Genomic DNA, 16,074 nt, shown 5'->3' on the forward strand with positions numbered 1-16,074 from the left:
GTTGTTTGTCCTGTGGGCTTACTATCATATTCTGTAATTTGGTGATTGAATTTCTGTAGTGTCTGTTAACTACTCTACATAAAACTGGCAATTAGATTTTGAATCCAATTAAGGCTTTATTGGTTTCCCCAAAATACATATCAGGTATATTATATACTTCCTATTGTATCACATCAGGAGGCATATAATGTTTGATAATGATAGGGACAGTGATGGATGTAAGCAGTGATTATTAGTGGCTATTATTCAGTATCAATTAATTTTAAAACAAAATAAGTTGACAAAAGCAGTAATCATAATCTGACCAGATCCTTAGTTTTTATTGTCATCTGCCTTTGACCCTAATATTTAGCTCCTTCCATATATACACACACACACACACACATATATACATACACACAAACACACACACTCATACTGGGGATTGAACCCAAGGGCACTTGACCCCTGAGCCACATCCCCAGCCTATTTTATATTTTATTTAGAGACAGGGTCTTGCTAAGTTGCGTAGAACCTCGCTAAGTTGCGAGGCTAGCTTTGAACTTGCAATTTTCCTGCTTCAGCCTTCTGAGCCCCTGGGATTACAGGTGTGTGCCACCATGTCTGGCCTCCCCCACCCTTAAAACAACTTTCTCTTTATTATATTGTCTGACTTTCTTAGTTTATTCTTATATCTTAATAGTTGTTTCCTTCTCTCAAAGTCTTACTCTCCTTACTGATTCATAAGACAAATAGTAGTTAATTACTGCTATAAAGGACTTACTTACATTCATGGTTTCAAAGTCTATCATAGTAGTGACTCTTTAAATCTTCATTTTGAAGCTTAAGCCTGTTGGACATGTTTCAAGTTGCAAACACATGAGCACAAATTGCTGGGGCTGCTATGCCTTGAACTTTTCTTTTCCTGTTGAAGTGGATGCTGTCACCTGGTGGTCACCATGGGAAGTAGCTGACCCTACTGGCTCTTCCCTTCTTTCCCCTCTTTTCCCCTTCTTTCTTTTTTGTCAGGGTTTAATGGTCTTTGTTCAGAACCTAGCCTTTCCACCCCAATTCCCTTTTTCTTTTTCTTCAACCTCCTAATTCAGTTAATTCCACCTGAGACTGCTCTTTCTGTGCACAGCCTCTTCCATAATCTTCCTTCTGCCTCTGGTTAGTTACCTCAGAAAATCTCCCCTTTTCATCTACCAGTGTTCCTCTATTTCTTGTGTTTGTGAGTCTTTCAGAATTCAGTTATAGTTAATGGCATGCTGGTGATATGCCTTTATCAAGGAAAAGAACAGACATAAGTTTGGATAGTCAGTTTATAGTTTTTAAAGAATAAGTTAATCAAAAACTAGTATCATGAATCTCTTAAGTCCTTTTAAAGCTGAAAAATCCTCTCCAAAATCTGGGGCGTTCCCATCTCCTTCCTTAATCTCTTTTCATTAATATTGCTTTTCAGAAAGTAACAATCTTCAAAATAAAGAAGTTATTTTATATCAATTTGGCACATTTTCTTCTTGCCATAATTTGTAGGGGACAAAATAGCACATTTTAAGCTCTCATGTGCCAAGCAATATACTAATTGCTTTAAAAAAAAAAAAAAAGTAGTACTGTGTTCTGGTTTTTTTAGTCTTTTTAGCACAAAGTACCATATTATTCTTGTATAAAAGTAAATAGAGAGGCCCATTGGTTAAGAAACTTGTTTGAGGTTGTGTAATGGATAATAGACAGGCCCTAGATTTCTAGCCCAGGTCAGAATGACTCAAGGGTTTGTCTTTTATTGAACTGTACTGTGTTTTAAAAGTTGTAAAGCTTTTTGTTTTGTTTTCCTTCATGATTTGATCAAATATACAACTTTCCAGTTACTTCCAGGTTAAATAACTCTTATGGGATAGTCTAACCTAGGAGCCACCTAGTATTAATCTGTTCCTGTGAAAAAACACATTTTCAAATCCATGTTCAGCTTACAAAAGAACTCCTAGAATCCACGTTCCTAACTGTTCAGGTTTAAAATCACTTTGTGTATTTCGTTCAGTCCCAACCTTTTCAGTTTTCCTCTTCCTGACATTTTAATTTTCATCTGAGCTTCCTGTGTTTCAGAGGTACCACTCATTTTGTTTTTCTAAGCCAGCAACCTTGGAGCCATAATCATATTGTCTGGCATTTTTGTGAAATATATACTCTGTTCTGTCACTAAAGCTATGTCTCTTCTCACTGAAACTTATTTCAGTTTTGTTTTATACTATTTTTTTTCCCACTGTGGCCACATGGGGCTTACATTGCTTTTCATCTCCTTCCCTCACTATTGCCCTCCTTTTTTCCTTCCAGAAATAGCCATTGAACATCTAATCTGATCCAAGTATTCTTCTAGGTACGTAAGAGTTCCAGCTCTGCAACTTGCTTGTATAGACTCAAGAAAGTCACCACCTGTGTCTCTTAAATGAGATTAATTATCCTTGCCTTATCTCAAGAGTAGGGAACTTAAAGAGTGTGTATGTGAAAGCACATGACAAGCTGAATATACAGGAAATACAAACCTGAGGTGGCATGATATTGCAATTGTATGGTTCAGAATTAAGAATAAAAGGCAGTAATTTTATATTTTAAAATTTTTGAGTAAATCTCAAATGTTCTAGAGCCAACTGAAACACATTATTCTGTTTTGCAGATAATGGTACATGGACTCAGCTCTGGCTGGTGTCAGATTATCATGAGCATGGATCCCTTTTTGATTACTTGAACAGATATACAGTTACTGTGGAAGGAATGATCAAACTCGCTCTGTCCACAGCAAGTGGTCTTGCCCATCTTCACATGGAGATTGTTGGTACCCAAGGTAACTCTTCAAACAGTTTAATGTCTATTTAAAACAAGAAGTCGGCCTAACTGAAGATATTTGAAATGAAGTTTTAGATGAGAAATCCTTTTCTGTTAGAAATCTCAGAGTTAGGAAATTTGTTTAGAGATTCTCTACTCATTTTAACAACACTGATATTTTTTAAGTTCTTAAAGGTAGCATTCAGTTTTTGTTTTTTTGGGGGGGGTTACCAGGGATTGAACTCAGGGGCACTTGACCACTGAGCCACATCCCCAGCCCTATTTTTTGTATTTTACTTAGAGACAGGGACTCACTGAGTTGCTTATTAGCACTTCACTTTTGCTGAAGCTGGCTTTGAACTCGTGATCTTCCTGTCTCAACCTCCCATGCCGCTTCAATTATAGGCATGCACCACTGCACCCAGAAGCATTCAGTTTTATTTACAATTTTTGAGGATCTTAGTTCTAGAATTCAAGCCTCAGAATATATTCTTTTATGTAGTATCAAATGGAATATGAAAGTGCTTTTTAAACACCAACATGCTATATACATTGTATCTGGCCATCTAATAATTATATTTGATCCTTAGATTAGGAGACTGAATGAGATAGTTTAATAGTTGACAAATTAAATACTAAGTTTTAGTTAGGAAGTTTCACTCCTCCCTCAAATCTTAAAACAACCTGTTCCTTATTATATTCTGTGAGCCTAGACTTTTTTTGTTTTTCTTATTTCTCAAAGCTGTACTCTTCTTACTGATTTGTATGAAGGCTCTAAGTCTATAAAAAATAACTTTATGTCATGGTATTTGTGTCCTGTAGGCTATCAGAGGCTGATAGAGCTCTGTGCTCAAGCTGCCACCCATTCACTACCTGGTGGCTTGCCTACTCTTCTGTTCGCATCTCTGCCAGCCCCATCTGTGTAATTACTGATTGTAACAACTTTTTGAGTTATAATTCACACATCCCACAGTTTTGCCCATTTAAAGTGTACAATTCATTGGTTTTTAAAGTACTCACACAGTTGTGCAGCCATCACCACAACCATTTACTACATCTTCATCACCCTGTAAAGAAACCCTGTCCGCTATTAGCAGTCTTTCTCTTTTAAACCCCAAACTCCTTAGTCTTAGCACTCATCTGCTTTCTGTCTCCATAGATTTGCTTATTCTGGGCATTAGTATATAGATGGAGTCTTATAATATGTGGTCTTTTGGGAATGTCGTTTTTTACACTTAGCATGTTTTCAAGGTTCACCTATATTATAGCATATATCAGTATTTCATTCATTTTTATGACTAATATTCCATTGTATGGATATATCACATTTTGTGTGTTCATGATGAACTTTTGGGTTGTGTCTGATTTGGACTATAATAAATAATAATATAGTGACCGTTAGTGTACAAATTTTTATGTAGATGCATTTTTTAGTTATCTTGGGTAGGACTTGAATAGCTGAATCATATGGTAACTACTTAATGGCTTGAGAAACTGCCAGACTGTTTTTCCTCCACTATTCTATCTTCTTCCTACCATCAGGGTTCTAAATTTTCCACATTGTAATGATTGTTTTTTAATAGCACCTTTTCTAGTAGTTGGTATTAAAGATAGCATATTTAGTATTGTATTCTTTCCAGGAATGGAATGATAGGCATATGATCTACATGTTTGGTTCCTGAACTAGAAGAGCAATTTATAGACTGTAGTTCTCGTAAAGAATGCACAAGATACCAACAAACTGACAACTTTTTTCACAACCCCAGTCTTTGAATTGATAGACTTTTATTGTTTGAGTATCAATTTTTGGAGCTTATTATTGTCTCCATTTCCTTTAAAGAAATGTAATTCCAACCAACTTTGGGTATAATGCTTCAGTTGAGGTTATTTAATACTCCCCTGAGTATGGCAGGTGATGGGACAGAAATGCTTTCATACTGGGCAGAAGGAGACGCTTTTGGTATTACTTCTTAAGCAGTCATTTTTAATTTTTGGGTTATTCAGGAAAACCAGCTATTGCTCATAGAGATTTGAAATCAAAGAATATTTTGGTGAAGAAGAATGGAACATGCTGTATTGCAGACTTAGGACTGGCAGTAAGACATGATTCAGCCACAGATACAATTGATATTGCTCCAAACCACAGAGTGGGAACAAAAAGGTATACTTGTGAATAAATGATATTTAATATCTCCTGAAATCTATTTCTTTTCCATCTCCTTATTTGTATATACGTGTCTTTTTTGAAACTGGAACTTGTACTTATTAGATTGCCCACAGGTAAGTCTCATAGTCTTACCTTCTCTGAAGCCAATGTCACCTGACTTTAAAATGATGCCTGGGGATGAAAGGCAGCCCTTTCTGAAAATATCATTAGTTATGTTAATTATAATAATGGTAGCTAATGTTTATGGGGTACCTACTATGTGGCAATCATCTTAATAGGTATTTTACACATATTGCCTCATTCAATGCCCTCAAATGAGGTGCTGTAGCTATATGCCTTTCTCTCTTCCTTAGAACTTTTTGCATGTACTGTTTCCTAGAACATACTTTCCCTGACTGTTTCCTTAACTTACACCCTTCCTTTCTCACAGGAAGCCTTTTCTAGTCCTCACTACTCTTAGGTGTCCCTGATAAGGGCACTCATAGCCCTTACCTCATTAAGTTGTAACTATTGTTTTTTTTTCTTTTGTCTATATGTAACATTGGATTGTAAGCTTCTTGAGAGCAGTCTTGTATCCCCAGCATCCATCACGCTACCTAGTATGTGGTAGGTCCTTAATAAATATTTGTTGAGTCCATGAGTTCTCAAAAGAACCTAATTTGGTAGGCACCATTACCATTAGTTCAGAGGTGGGGAAACCACCTCCTGGAAGTTATGTGACCAACTTCATGTATATGGTAAGCTAAAAAGCTGAGATTTTTGCCCCAAAAGCCCTTCCTCTATATATGACATCATGTTGTCACAAATGTTTCTTCAAAACTATTGCCTTGACCTTGAAGAGAGCTAGCAGTTTTAGTCTATCTAAATTGTACTTATGATTTCTAGATTCATAGAGGGTATTCAGAACCCTCTCCTAGGTAAGTGGTTGCTATAAGCCTTCACGGGTCTGATCTGTAACTTTGACAGGGCTTTTGAAACTTTAGAACCCTGTACGGTAGCATCAGTATGAAGACTGCCATTCATTTCTGTTATTTTGTTTCCTGGAGTATGTCCCTACCCTTTTCATCTTCTTTTAGTGAGTAGACTTCCAGATAAAAATACATATTCCCGGGGTTGGGGATGTGGCTCAAGCGGTAGTGCGCTCGCCTGGCGTGCATGTGGCCCGGGTTCGATCCTCAGTACCACATACAAAGATGTCGTATCCGCCAAAAACTAAAAAAATAAATTAAAAAAAAAAATACATATTCCCTATACAGTATACAAGGTGGTGTATATTAGTGTATTTATTAAGTCATACCTATTATATGTGTGTCTTCCACTAGAAGCCAAAATCAGAAGACAGATAGCATGAAACTGCAGTTTCAGCATTTTGTGGGATTTAGTTGACATCATTAATTTGCAAACCAGTGCAGATATTTAATATTTTTCTTGAGTCTAGTATGATCTCAGTTATGTAATATTGTGTGTATGTGTTTTTGTATAGAGAGAGGTCTGAAATAATGTTCATCTAAACATTTACACTGTGGTAGGAAGGAGATGAGGTTTTGCACTTGGTACTTTGTTTACTTAGGGAAATTTTTATAAATGTGAATCATTTTTAAAAGCAGAACTTTGCTAAAGAGGGGAAAAATTAATAATGAGTTTGTTTTACTATTTTATTCTCAGGGATAAAAGAAAATGTGTGAAACCGTTAAAAAATGATGTTGCTACCCTTCAATAAAATGAAATGTCAATTTCTTTTTTAGGTACATGGCCCCTGAAGTTCTAGATGATTCCATAAATATGAAACATTTTGAATCCTTCAAACGTGCTGACATCTATGCAATGGGCTTAGTGTTCTGGGAAATTGCTCGACGATGTTCCATTGGTGGTAAATTGCTCTCCCTTCTCCCAACAGTTTGTCATGAACAGAAGTTGTTCAAGAATTGCCTTCTTTTTTATTGAATGAAATTCTGTAGTCAACAATCTGATAGGTGATCACTGAGAGTACCAGAGCAAACAAAGAAGGTAAAACCTGGACCGAGGGGAATGACATGGCATGCCAGTGCCCAGCTTTACCCTAGTATCTTCCTTTTCCTGTTTCTATTTGAATTTTGGGAAGCATCAGAACCCAACCCCTTGTTATCCTGGACTGTAATATTTAGAACGGGGAATGGCTTGGGAGGCCACCCAAAGAAGCTGTTTCTAGCATGTATCTGGATCATGTATCTGGATTTTCCTTGAGATTATGGTTATTTTTTCCAGCTTGATCACTGGAGATAAATGGTAATGCAGTTGCTATCATGTTACATTAATTTTTAGAGTAATATAATTTTAACTTTTAGGTTTCACTTTAGATTAAACAGTTGTTACTGTTTATGCAAGAAATAATCTCTTAGACTTGGGGGTCCAGGCTTGACTAAGACCTAGGAGGACCTGAGGTCTTTGTGGCAGTGAGGGACAGAGTATGTCTTGGTATTATAGCAAATAGGACATGTTATTTAAAGATGCAAGTAGCTTATACTTCATGCTTGCCTTGTAGAATTCATATCCTACTGAGAGAGTAGTACCTGTACCCAGTAAGATACTGTGTCCTCATAGAATGAAATCTCATTTAATATACAGTACAGTTATAGGGGAAAATGTTAATCTAGTCATCATGGCTCATAGTTAAGCATCATTAAAAATGTCTTTTGCCAATCTCACAGCAGTGTTGAATTTCAAGGTATGGGCTCAGTTCTCAGGGAGGTGAATTGTTGATGCATGTATGGATTTAAGGTAGAGTAAACTGTGAGCCTTATTCTACATACCTGATTTAGTAATGGGAAACTGTTATAGACATCTTAGGAGAGACTTCTAATGGTTTGGCATTAGCTGAATAAATTCTTAAAAATAGACTTTTTTTTTTGCCCATATAGGAATTCATGAAGATTACCAGCTGCCTTATTATGATCTTGTACCTTCTGATCCGTCAGTTGAAGAAATGAGAAAAGTAGTTTGTGAACAGAAATTAAGGCCAAATATTCCAAACAGATGGCAGAGCTGTGAAGTGAGTATTGATTTTTAATATAAGGCCCTTTTCTAAACTGCTTCTGTGGAAATTTGCTACTTTTCTTTAAGGAAAGCAGACAAGAATTCTCTTTTCTTTTTTTCATAATAGTTAGACCATGGGTAAAAATAGAATAATTTGGTTTTCTGTTTTCAATTTTAAACACATTTAAAAAGACCATGGAGTACTGCAGTAGCCACCAGCCTATCATAACATTATTAGATCTGCCAAATGAAGGAAGGCACCTGCTTTTTAAATGAATGCCTCCTTTTAGCCAGGGCAGCCAAGAATATTGCTTTGAGTACGGGACAAGAATTAAGAGACCTGGATTCTAGAGAAGCCTGCTCCTGTTTCATAGTTGGACTTTGGGCAGGCCAGTTCGCTTCCCTGGACCTGAACGTCCCTTTGTAAAATGGGGAACTTGGATGAGGGGATTGCAAAGCAGCTTCAGAAGAATTTGCATTTTGGTCATCTGCTTGCCCAGATGACTAGGACTTTGGGGAAAATGGCTTCCATCAGTGTCAGAGCCTCTCATCTTCAGCTATTACAAAAAGTTTGAAATGTTTTCTTAGCTGTAAATTTAAAGAACTCAGGCTACAAATTGTGTTGAATATCTTCAAAATTGATAGCCATTACTGTTGTGATATTAGTGAAGCAGGGCATAGCTTTCCAGGTTTGAAGTTGTAGAGCTTAGGAAGAATAAAAAGCTGGTTACTTCATTGGCTAATTTTACATCTTAGAATAATGTGGGACTGCACATAGCCTCTGTTATCAAAAGAAAGTGCTATCTCCAACAAAATGATATGTCCAGCCCAGAAAAGAGTTGATTTTTGACATAGTTTAACAAATGAGTTTCTTTTTAAAATTGCTTCTGGGTACTGCAAATTATAGATGTATTCATACACTCTAATAATTAGAGTGAGTATTATTAAATGATTTTTAAGTATGAAGAAAAGTCAGTTAATATTAACACATAATTTACATTTACTATCACATCAACTAAATCAATATGATCACTGTCATTTTAATTTTTTTCTTGATTTCTTTAGCTATCGGTGTACTTATTGCTAGTTCAATCCTTTACTTTTCTGAGTTTTACAAATTTCTTCTTGATAGTTTCATTTCAAGAAAGTGAAACTCGGGCTGGGGATGTGGCTCAAGTGGTAGTGCGCTCGCCTGGTATGCGTGTGGCCCGGGTTCGATCCTCACCACCACATACAAACAAAGATGTTGTGTCTGCCGAAAACTGAAAAATAAATATTGAAATTCTCTCTCTCTCTCTCTCTTTAAAAAAAAAAAAAAAGAAAGAAAGTGAAACTCATTCTCTTTGCAGTCTGGACTGGTTGCTCTCAAGACCCAACTGTGCTGCTTTCGTCTTGGGATAACCCTCATTTTTCATATTGGAAATCCCTTTGCCTTTTATAGTGAATCCTCCTTCCTGGATCTCATGTCTTCCTATTTTTTGTTTATTCATTTACTCTGTTCTTTGAGGTCTCTGTTCAAATGTTGCCTTGTCAGGGAGACATTATCTTTCTACCTATTTAAAGTAGCACCCTCCTTTCTGACATTTTATCTCTAAATTATTTCTTTCCTTAGCACTTATTACTATCTGACTGGCCACGTATTTTATAGTAGTTTGTTATGTGGTTTGGCTCCCTAGATTGTAAACTGCTTTAGGACAAGGGTTTTGTCTATCTGTTCACTGCTATATTCCTAGCATCTAAAAATGGTATCTGGTGTATAGTAGGTATTCATTAAATATTTTTTGAGTATGTGCTGGCACATGGTCCCTTTTAATCTGGAAATAGTTGTTCTTTTCTAGGAAAAGTTCGTGAGGTTGCTTTCTCCTATTTTCCTTTCTTCTGTTTCTTTAGTTTTCATTACTTGAATGTTAGACCTCCTGAAGAAACCCTCTCATTTTCTTTCTGAATTTCTCATTCATCAGTTGAGTCTTTTTTTTTTCCTTCTTTGTGTCCTGGGAAGTTTATCAGGTTCATCTTCCAGTTCTTCCATTCTGTTATTATATTTATGCTCTTATATTTTAATTTCCAGGAGCACTCATTTATTCTCTGAATGTTCCTCCTGTTCATTAGTAGACATTAGAGGAAAACATCTAATATGAAGTACCGGGAAACACTGGGGAGGATGTAAAGCAATTTTGAGTAAAGAGACTATGGAGAAAAAATAAAGTGTGAAGCCAATCAAAAACAACTATCAATGATAGATACAATATCAGTATTTTATCTTTTTGAGGATAATAATAATTTTGTTTTTGGTTTTTTTTCGGTACTGGAAATTTAACCTACTTCATGCATGCAGGGCAAGCTCTCTATCACTGAGCTACATTCCCAGCCCCTAATGATTGATTTTTTAATATATTCTCTCTCTCTCCAGTTTGTTTTCTCTAAGTTGCTTTTTTTGTTTGTCTGTTTCAGTTTCTCCATTTCATGTTACTTTCCTCAAATGTATGATCATACTTCTTTCATGTTTAAAAAGGGATAGGAAACTGTACATGTGAATGGAGCTTATTCACTGCTCTTTAGGTGATCTCACTGGGTTGCTTCCTTGGGAAATTATTGATTCTGTCTCTTTAGGTCTTTCTTCTTAAGCTACACAGATTTCCAGAAAAGATTCTTGCAATCTCCTGCATGGAAGAATTTGTACATAAGGACTACCCATGTTTCTGGGAGGAAGCTTATGGTCTTAGCATTCAGTATGTTTCCAGTATGAAACTTCTGCCTTCCATGTTCCTCAAGCTGGAAATCTGTTTTTTTCTCTCAGATTTAAAACAAAATAAAACAAAACATAGGCAATACCTCTAGTTTTCTGCTGGAGTAGAGGTGGGCAGCCACCTGCCCAGGTTATGGGGGATGGAGCAGGTACCTGGGTTCTAACACTTTGAACTGATCCTCCCCCTGCCTTTTTTTTTTTTAAATCCTGAACTTCATCCTAGAGGTATTTCATGCAATGAACATGCAGTGAATTTCTCAATTTTGGGGAGACTCTGGGTGAGTCAAGTTTCTGCTTTGCCTTCTGGAGCACTGGTTTAGGATTCAGCCTTTTTAGATCTACCAAGTAGTTATCCCTTGCCCATCTGCTTTCCAACTGTTGGCATCAGTACCCTATAGATAGAAACTTAGGACATTTTCATTCATTTTCTATTACAAATAATGCCCTCCAAAACTTGTACATATGTCATTTCAAAGGAGATTTTGTAGGTAAAGATGCCTTTCCTGGCCAAGTGTGGTAGTGCGTGCCTGTAATCCCAGCTTCTTAGGGGGCTGAGGCAGGAGGATCATAAATTTAAGACTAGCCTGGGCAAATTAGCAATACCCTTGTTTCAAGAAATTAAAAAGAGGCTGGGGATGTAGCTCAATGGTAGAATGCTTGCCTAACATGTGCAAGGCCTTGGGTGCCGTCCCCACTGCCCAAGTAAGTAAATAAATAACTGATCTAGATGGATGGAAAAGTGGTGCACGCATTAATTATTTTTCTTATATTTTTTTCTTAGGCCTTGAGAGTGATGGCTAAAATCATGAGAGAATGTTGGTATGCCAATGGAGCAGCTAGGCTGACAGCCTTACGGATTAAGAAGACATTGTCACAACTCAGTCAACAGGAAGGCATCAAAATGTAATTCTACAGCTTTGCCTGAACTCTGCTTTTTTCTTCAGATCTGCTCCTGGGTTCTCGTTTGGGAGGTCAATTGTTCTACCTCACTGAGAGGGAACGGAAGGATATTGCTTCCTTTTGCAACAGTATATAAGATTGATTAAAAACTTCCCAGGATTCTTTGGACCCAGGAAACAGCCACGTGGGTCCTTTCTGTGCACTATGAACGATTCTTTCCCAGGACAGTTATAAAATGTTGTGTAGTCTATCTTTATTTTTTATTAACAAAACTTGTTTTTTTTTTTAAAGAATATTGCTGGTCTTAACTTTAGGTAACTCTGCTATGCTGAAGATCATATGTAAGGTTAAAGGAACTGGATTGTTGGGTTATATGAAACATTTCTTATTTTTAAAGAAAGTGATTTACTCCTGGTTAGTACATTCTCAGAGGATTCTGAACCACTAAAGAGTTTCCTTGATTCAGACTTTGAATGTACTGTTCTATAATTTTTCAGGATCTTAAAACTAATACTTATAAAACTCTTGAGTCTAAAAATGACCTCATATAGGGATGAGGAACATAATTTATGCAATTGTATTTTGTACACTGTTGTTCTTTCACATATTCAGAACATTACATGCCTTCAAAAGGGATTGTACTATACCAGTAAGTGCCACTTCTATGTCTTTCAAATGGAAATGAGTAGAATTGCTTAAAGTTTGTTTGCTAAATCCTATAGTGTTTGAATTTAAAAAGTTTATTTATCTGGGTAACCCAAACCTTTTCTATTTTGTTTTTTGGAAGGGTTTTTGTGATATGTCATTGGGTATTCCATTTTGAAAATGCCTTCTCCTACCAAAATGTGCTTGAACCACTAAAGAAATGCAGTGTCATGAAATCAGTTGTTCCATGGTCATGTTGGAGTAATCTCACCTCTAGCTTTTGCAGTTGAGTTGTGTGGTCTGAGTGTACTTTAAACATTCAAGCGGCACTCGAGATGCTCACAGTGCTTTAACTTAATCTTGATAGCATTCAGACTCATTTTCTATAAGGGAAAGTTTATCTAGCTCTTGTGAGAAGTTGTGTGGTATTCTGTAAGCCATTTTGTTCTTTATTTGATCAAAGACAGTGTTATTTTTTTAAGAAATGAATTACATTTAAATTAGAATATGGTTGATGTTAAATAATAGACCTTTTTCTAGGAAGGCAAATGTAGTTAATAATTTGAATAGACAACAGATGGGTACAACAATCACATTTGTTTTGTAGGTGTAAGTGTTCAGTGGATTCCTGTTTTTGTGAGGTTAGAGTTAGTGTAGATTGGAGGTCTCGCTACACTTTGAGGAAGGCAGCTTTTAATTCAGTCTTTCCTTATCTCATACATGCAGATATTGCAGCTGCTCAATTTACATGGTTATATAATGAATTCAGTGCACCTTGATATTGGGAGAGCTGATAACTAATGGACACTGAGTAGGTTTTCCATTTACAGATGTTTTCAGTCAAATTAAATGTTTAAAGTAAACTTTTCATGGTCTTCTCAAGTGAAGTTGGAACTATCTTGTAACAACTGGTTTTTACTTTTAGTACTGTAAAGTCTCTTTGTAGGGATTTTACAGTTTGCAGAGTCTTTCTTATCACTGTGATCTTATTCTGAGGGGGGAAATCTATCTCATAGCTAAGAGGGGAACTGACCTTGTAGTGCTGTCCCTGAGAAGAGGGTCACAATAACCTTCACAGTATTTTGGTCAGAAAGATTGTGGTTATTTACACTGAATGAGTTGCATTCTGATAATGTCTTCTCCTTATACATAGAATAAATTTGAAAGACTATTTGGTCTTAAAACCAAAGTAATTTTAGAATGAATGACATATTCCATAGGAACTTAGTGTAAATTTCATGTGTTTAAAAACATCCCGGGGAAAATGTGCTTAGAGGCTAATACTTTGACCACAAATTTGAGGGTTTTTTCCTGTAGTTACTATGATTTTATTGAAGTAAATGAATAATTTTGAGAGGTTTGTTTTTATAGTTGAGTTATATTACCTGTTTAATATTCTCTAGCTCTATGATCAGGTACTAGGTTTTCTTGTTTTTGTTTTTGTCTTGGCCTTTTCTAAGCTTACAAGATCTGCTTTATGAAATCCAGGGACCAACGCATTTTATCACAAAACTATTTTTATATAATTTTAAGAATGTACCAAAAGTTGTTTGAATTAAAGTTGTAATACATGATTTCTCACTTTCAAATAAGATAATCAACTTTTAGTAAAGATAACATCAAAAATTGAGTCATACTATTCTTGCCTAAGTGGATAAAATGTACTTTTGATGAATCAGGGAATTTTTTTTTAAAGTTGAAATTTAGTTCTAAATTGAGTTTACATATTACTGCAGCTAATTTCTTTTTTGCCTAGGGACAGCTTGATGAACCCCAATTAAGTAATATTGAAAATGAAAGTAATATTAAAAGATGAGATAGGTCATAACTTCAGATAAATTTGGCTGGAGTAATATTTGTGTCATTTAGAAACATAGTCCTTTGTTTATACAGCCTGTGCTAAATGTTCACCCTCCAAGATTTAGCAGGCTAAAAAATATCTTCTAGAAAATCACTTGCCCACATCATCTTGTCAGTACCTTGAGGAGTGAGAGTGGGAAAGAATGACATAATGGGGCGTCGACATCCCTGGTCCTTCCTCCCTATCTTCAGTTCTCTTTCTTCTAGCCTGCCTTCCTGCTGGCCACTGCTCCCTACCCTTTTGACTGGAGAATCGCTTTTGAGACCTGGAGTGAGGTGGTTGATGAAAGTTGTGGAACATACTTCCATTTCCTTGAGTCACTGGATGTGGCAGGGATGAGTGGATGAGGCTTAGAATATTCCTGCATTAATTTTAGCTAAGTAGAGTGACAGCAAGGTGGCAGCTGTGACAGTGGGAGTTGTGCCAGAAACAGTGGCCACTCATGTCCCTTGTAGGACAGTAAAGCCTGAAGAGCCGAGCCTGTAATTCTGCTGTAACAATAGTGCTCAAGAAGTGCCTTGAGTCAGTGAACAGTGCCACACCATTAAGAAATCCAGATTTCACTTCTTACTGTAAAATTTAAGTGGTCACTTGGCCAATTTGAAGTCCATGGGTGAGTTGCTTTTTTTCCCCCTCATGTTTGAGAAGTGTCAGAGACTTTTTGTAAAACAAATGAAAAAGTGCTGATTAACATGCACAACAAAATTAGTATCCCATTAGCTATCAAAAGGTTGTTTTTATCCATGTACCGAAGAATGATTGTAAATCAACTGTTTTGTTTCTTGATTGTCACAGTGTTCTGGCTCCAAATGGTGGATACTCCAAATAAGGTTCTGTTACAGCAAGGCAGAAAATATTCAGTTATTTTGAGATCCTAAAGAATAGGATAACTCCACACATGTATTGCACCTTCTGTGTTTTGGAATGCAAGAATACTTGTGGGCCCTCTCTCTGGGAATGCTGGACTCCCTAAGACACCATGAGGACTGTCAGTACACTATTTTCAGTCCCATTATGCAGTCTTATTTTTAAATGGAAACTTTTAAAAATATGATTAATAACATTCAACCTGTTACTTAAAATTTATGAACTTCAGTGAATTTGTTTTTATTTTTAACAAGATTTGTGAATTAAATATCATGAACCGTGTTTTGATAACTCTTTTTTCACGTTGTGCCAATGGAATAGGGTGTTTTATATTTCTTTATATGTCAAGGAGATGCTTCAAAATGTCAATTGCTTTAAACTTATATTACCTCTCAAGAGACCAAGGTACATTTACCTCATTGTGTATATAATGTTTAATATTTGTCAGAGCATTCTCCAGGTTTGCAGTTTTATTTCTATAAAGTATGGGTATTATGTTGCTAAATTCAAATGGTACTGTATTGTTTATATTTGTACCCCAAATAACATCATCTGTACTTTTTGTTTTCTGTATTTTATTGTATTTGTGCAGAATTCTTTTGACTTTATCAGTGTAGTCTCTGCGCTTTCAGATATGTACAGAAATGTCCATATAAATTTTCATTTAAGTTGAATGATTTTGAAAAGCCTGTAAAGAGGAGAGAAAACATAAACTGCATTTCCCCATAAGTTTTTTAATATTGTATATTGTATTTGTAGTAATATTCCAAATGAACTGTAAATAGAAAATAGAAGAGTGAAGCTTAAGTCCTAACACTACAGTAGAAAATGAAAGCAATGCAAATAAATTACTTTTTTTCCCAAGTGCCAGTGGCTGCAGTCTTTTCTGGAAGCTTGGGATGAATAAGCTTCCAGGCTCATTCAGTTTGTTTTCAAAATGCATTCAATTTCCTGAAGTTGCAGGACTGGGATGTCCCATTTCCTTGCTGTCTGTTGCCTCTTAGAGGCTCCCTCCTCCATCCCTAAAGCCAGTTGCAGTTGGTTGAGTCCTTCACACATTTCCTTTCTCTGATCACC

At 36.2% G+C, this 16,074-nt stretch overlaps 1 protein-coding gene across 2 annotated transcripts in view; it reads left to right on the forward strand.

The window, feature by feature from the left end:
* The window catches only part of Tgfbr1 (transforming growth factor beta receptor 1), a 57,550-nt gene extending 41,689 nt beyond the window's left edge, over positions 1-15,861 (forward strand). For both annotated transcript variants that reach the window (XM_027931004.2, XM_027931005.2), the window contains exons 5-9: positions 2,651-2,818; positions 4,804-4,960; positions 6,712-6,836; positions 7,864-7,994; positions 11,506-15,861. In XM_027931004.2, coding sequence (XP_027786805.1) covers positions 2,651-2,818; positions 4,804-4,960; positions 6,712-6,836; positions 7,864-7,994; positions 11,506-11,631 — 707 coding nt within the window. In that variant the 3' untranslated portion in view covers positions 11,632-15,861. The remainder of the gene's footprint in view (positions 1-2,650; positions 2,819-4,803; positions 4,961-6,711; positions 6,837-7,863; positions 7,995-11,505) is intronic.
* The last annotated feature ends 213 nt before the right edge of the window (positions 15,862-16,074 follow it).

Source organism: Marmota flaviventris, chromosome 13 (assembly GCF_047511675.1).
Source record: "Marmota flaviventris isolate mMarFla1 chromosome 13, mMarFla1.hap1, whole genome shotgun sequence".
Classification (NCBI taxonomy): Eukaryota; Metazoa; Chordata; class Mammalia; order Rodentia; family Sciuridae; genus Marmota; species Marmota flaviventris.